Source organism: Bison bison, unplaced genomic scaffold (genome assembly GCF_000754665.1).
Source record: "Bison bison bison isolate TAMUID 2011002044 unplaced genomic scaffold, Bison_UMD1.0 scf7180017864383, whole genome shotgun sequence".
Lineage (NCBI taxonomy): Eukaryota > Metazoa > Chordata > Mammalia > Artiodactyla > Bovidae > Bison > Bison bison.
In genome coordinates this window covers 3,771,714-3,775,364 of record NW_011494955.1, presented here as the reverse complement: position 1 = coordinate 3,775,364, position 3,651 = coordinate 3,771,714, and the positions used below count along the sequence as shown (strand labels likewise).

Below are 3,651 nucleotides of genomic sequence, written 5' to 3'. Positions count from 1 at the left end.
AAAAGGAACAGATGGGAAGAAAAGAGAAGGAATCCACAGAGTTAAAGTCTTCAAGTCTTAAAACAGTGAAAATGAGAATGTAAGAAAGCTCCTCAGAAAGGACTATTTTTATTGGAAGTGGCATTGGGGAGCTGAGAGAACCATGATCCTACTATAGGTAAGTGAGAAGGCAGTGAAGTCCTTCATTAGCATGTCCAGAAAGGATGAGAGGAAAAGGGTTGAGGATAAAGGAAAGCTGAGTTTCTAAATCCTGGAACAGGGCTTTCAGGTGATAGGTTTAGGAACAGAGAGACAAGTCAGAGCAGTGTGTACACGAGAGCAAAGAGAGGACAGGTGTCAAATAATGGGGGTTATTTGGGCAATTACCGAGAATGACATGAACAAGCAAGTCTCAAAGCTCAAAATGAAATGGTAAGTCTCTCTTCATAGTTGGGTTTTACCTCAAATGCTGTTCTTTCATATCCTCTTTGCAAGAAGAGAAATCGAACCTGATGCTTATACCCACTGTCCCTAAGGAGATAGACTGCATTACTATAGGCTGCCCAGAAGTCCTTCACATTTTTTAAGAACTATCCCTCTTCTACTTCATGCAATTTTGATACAGCTACTAAACAAGAACCTCTGCCTCCCTTGACACGTGTGGCCATGCTGACCACAGAACCCCATTACTTGGACATAATAACTGGTCCAGAAATGGCCCCTGACCGAAAAAGAGCTTTGGTCTTTACAGAGTCTTCTCAGGGGATTTATACAGGTGCTGGGGCAGTCTTTTCATTGAGATCATGAGAGTTGAGATTACTATTCCTAGAACTAGTTAATAGGCAGAGCCCAAGATATGGAACTCTAATCCGTGACTAGAAAATGGGTAGTCAAGGTCCCACCTCTGTGGTCCACACCCTATTCAAGTAAACAAAAGCACCAAGACACAGATATGGCAAAGTATTTAATGTCTATAGGTGTGCCTCACCCTCCCATTCCTGTTTTGATTCGATAGCCTCTCCAAACTGGCTGCACCAGAGAAAACATGGGCATTTTCCACAGAGCAGAGTTTGAAAGCCAGTAAGGCCCTGGTCCTCTTGACTCAGAAACGATTGCAGGTGCAGTCTTTCCACAGCATGCCTCAGGCCTCTCTGCTCAAGGAAAAAAGCCCCCCAGTTCTATAGGGCTCCCGAGGTCTTCTGTTCTTCTGCAGCCTGGCGCCGGGAGCTGCGCCGCTGGAAATAGTGGTAGGCTCGGACACTGCAGAGGTAACCCCCGTACACAGTGAGGAGCATCATGGAGGTGGAGAAGGTCTTGTAGCCAATGTCAGCTAGTTGCTTGGCAGTTGGCATGTTGTCCCCTATAAAGACAGACTGGATTTAGACCCAAGGATAAGGCCTCATCTGCCCAGCCCCCTCCCCTGCTTATCTGGCTGCACTCTATTCTGAATAGCTGCTACTCACATGGCAAAGTTTGGTAGCTCAGCTGGTAAAGAATCCACCTGCAATGCAGGAGACCCCAGTTCAATTCCTGGGTTGGGAAGATCCCCTGGGGAAGGGATAGGCTACTCACTCCAGTATTCTTGGGCTTCCCTGGTGGCTCAGCTGGTAAAGAATCTGCCTGCAATGTGGGAGACCTGGGTTCAATCCTTGGGTTGGGAAGATCCCACGGAGGAGGGCATGACAATCCATTCCAATATCCTTGCCTGGAGAATCCCCATGGACAGAGGAGCCTGACGGGTTACAGTCCATGGGGTCAAAAAGAGTAGGACACGACTGAGCAACTAAGCACAGCACATACTGGAAGATATTGTTGGGAACTCTTAAGATTCAAAAGGGCAAACAAAGTCTGCATACAAGGTACAGAAACATAGCTCAAACCAGGTGTATATGAATGACATCACAGCTGACACTTGACCCTCCATGTTTATGGAATGAAGCGACTGGTATGGACCACCTAGAAATGTTCTTAATTGGTGTATTACTTTAGGCACACATCAGTTTTTCTGGCCAGAAAGGAATTAATGGAAATAGCCAGAGATTAAATATTAGCAGTATATTATTCTGTCATAGGAGCCTTCTGGGCAATATCCAATTTGTTTTCCCATAAAATCATCTTATTTATGGCTCAGATTCCCAGGTTGGTCTTCAAGCATCTGTTAAAGCCATAGTATCCTTGAAATAGTGCCAATAGTATGTTTATATTGTTTCAATTAGACATAACCTTCTACAGCATTAATTCTAAGTTTCAAACATAAAACCAAGAACCTATCCCAAGGGCTAAAAACAAACTTACTGAGGCCCCAGCAAATGTTAACTCACATGTGCTTCAGATAAATTACTTCTAATTTGTGTTCCCTGGATAGTCTGAGCTAGGGAACAAGAGAAAGAATCTCTCATCTTGAACAAAATGTTCCTCAATCTGGGACTCTGCTGAGAGAATTAAAACTCTGACTGCAGTTAGTGAGAATAGGTTTCTTAAAAGTAAAGAATTTGAAAGAAGAGAAGTTCAGAATTAGCTGGTTGAGGGGATCTCGAGTAGGGTAAGATGTCTAATTACTTTTCAAAGTAAGTCCCATGAGTTGAATACTGCCTTTGAGCCAGTCCTTGAGGGTGGATCCCAATGCTGAGCTGAGGCACAGCTTCCTTGAATCATAATTCCAAGTGGCTATTGAAAGTAACATTAAATAATGTCAGAGGAAGAAAACCAAATGGCACAGGGGCAAGATAAGAAAGGGATGTTTTCAGGTTATTTGAAGTTTGAAAGGCCTCTAAGCTGTGAGACAGAAACACACACACACACACAGGTTATTTGAAGTTTGAAAGGCCTCTAAGCTGTGAGACAGAAACACACACACACACACACACACACACACACAGGTTATTTGAAGTTTGAAAGGCTTCTAAGCTGTGAGATAGACAGATACACACATACACACACACACAGCAGGACACTAAGGTAATAAGCTCCCAGTTGGCAGCCTTCAAACTCCAAACTTATTCTTTCTCATCCTATCCCCCATTATCCTGGCCAGACACTAACCACTTACAGGACCACCTCTTCTCAGAGCTGGAGGAAGAAGGCTGGAAATAGGATGGTAGATCTTGCCTAGAAGAGTGATAGAAGATCTACTGATGAAAATTTTCTAGAATCTCTTCTCCTGTCTAATCCAACTTGAGATTTCTATTTTCAAATTAACAAAAACTCTTCAGACCCTGAGCTAAAGCAGGGCAGTAGTAAAGGAGAACACAGATGAAGAAATTATTCTGGAAGTAGAACAAGGCTTATTAATTGGATGGGCTAGGGCAAAGTTGATGTATCTGCAAGTTAACAACTGAGGAAACTTTATGGAGTGGGATACCGTTAACAGAAAAGAGAAGAAACAGGTGTGTCTATATGTGTGTATGGGGATGGTGGTGGAGGCAGGAAGCGTCAGCCAAGATCATGAATTGGACACGTTCAAGTTAAGATGCTTAACGCAAAATTCACATGATGATGTCTGCCAGACACGTGGATATACAAATATGGAACAAATCATGGGAAAGAGGCTAGGCTACAGATACATATGGAAATAACAAGTGATACCAAATTAGAGGATAAAACCAAAGAGAGTGAAGTCAAGGGAACACCAGTTTGAAGAAAGAAAACAATTAGGGAAGGAAAACAGGTAGG

General features: G+C 43.2%; 1 protein-coding gene across 11 annotated transcripts in view; it reads right to left on the bottom strand.

Annotated features, from left to right (window-relative positions):
• Positions 1 to 928: 928 nt before the first annotated feature.
• Positions 929 to 3,651, bottom strand: part of LOC105001496 (cytochrome c oxidase assembly protein COX14) — a 4,436-nt gene continuing 1,713 nt past the window's right edge. For 2 of the 11 annotated variants that reach the window (XM_010857802.1, XM_010857797.1), the window contains 2 exons: positions 1,443 to 1,480; positions 931 to 1,339 (listed from right to left, as the gene is read on the bottom strand). In XM_010857802.1, the coding sequence (XP_010856104.1) occupies positions 1,158 to 1,331 (174 nt within the window). In that variant the 5' untranslated portion in view covers positions 1,332 to 1,339; positions 1,443 to 1,480 and the 3' untranslated portion in view covers positions 931 to 1,157. Of the gene's footprint in view, positions 1,353 to 1,442; positions 1,600 to 1,671; positions 1,712 to 2,538; positions 2,647 to 3,651 lie in introns of those variants that run through there. The other 9 variants (XM_010857798.1, XM_010857801.1, XM_010857799.1 and 6 more) reach the window with 8 other exon arrangements.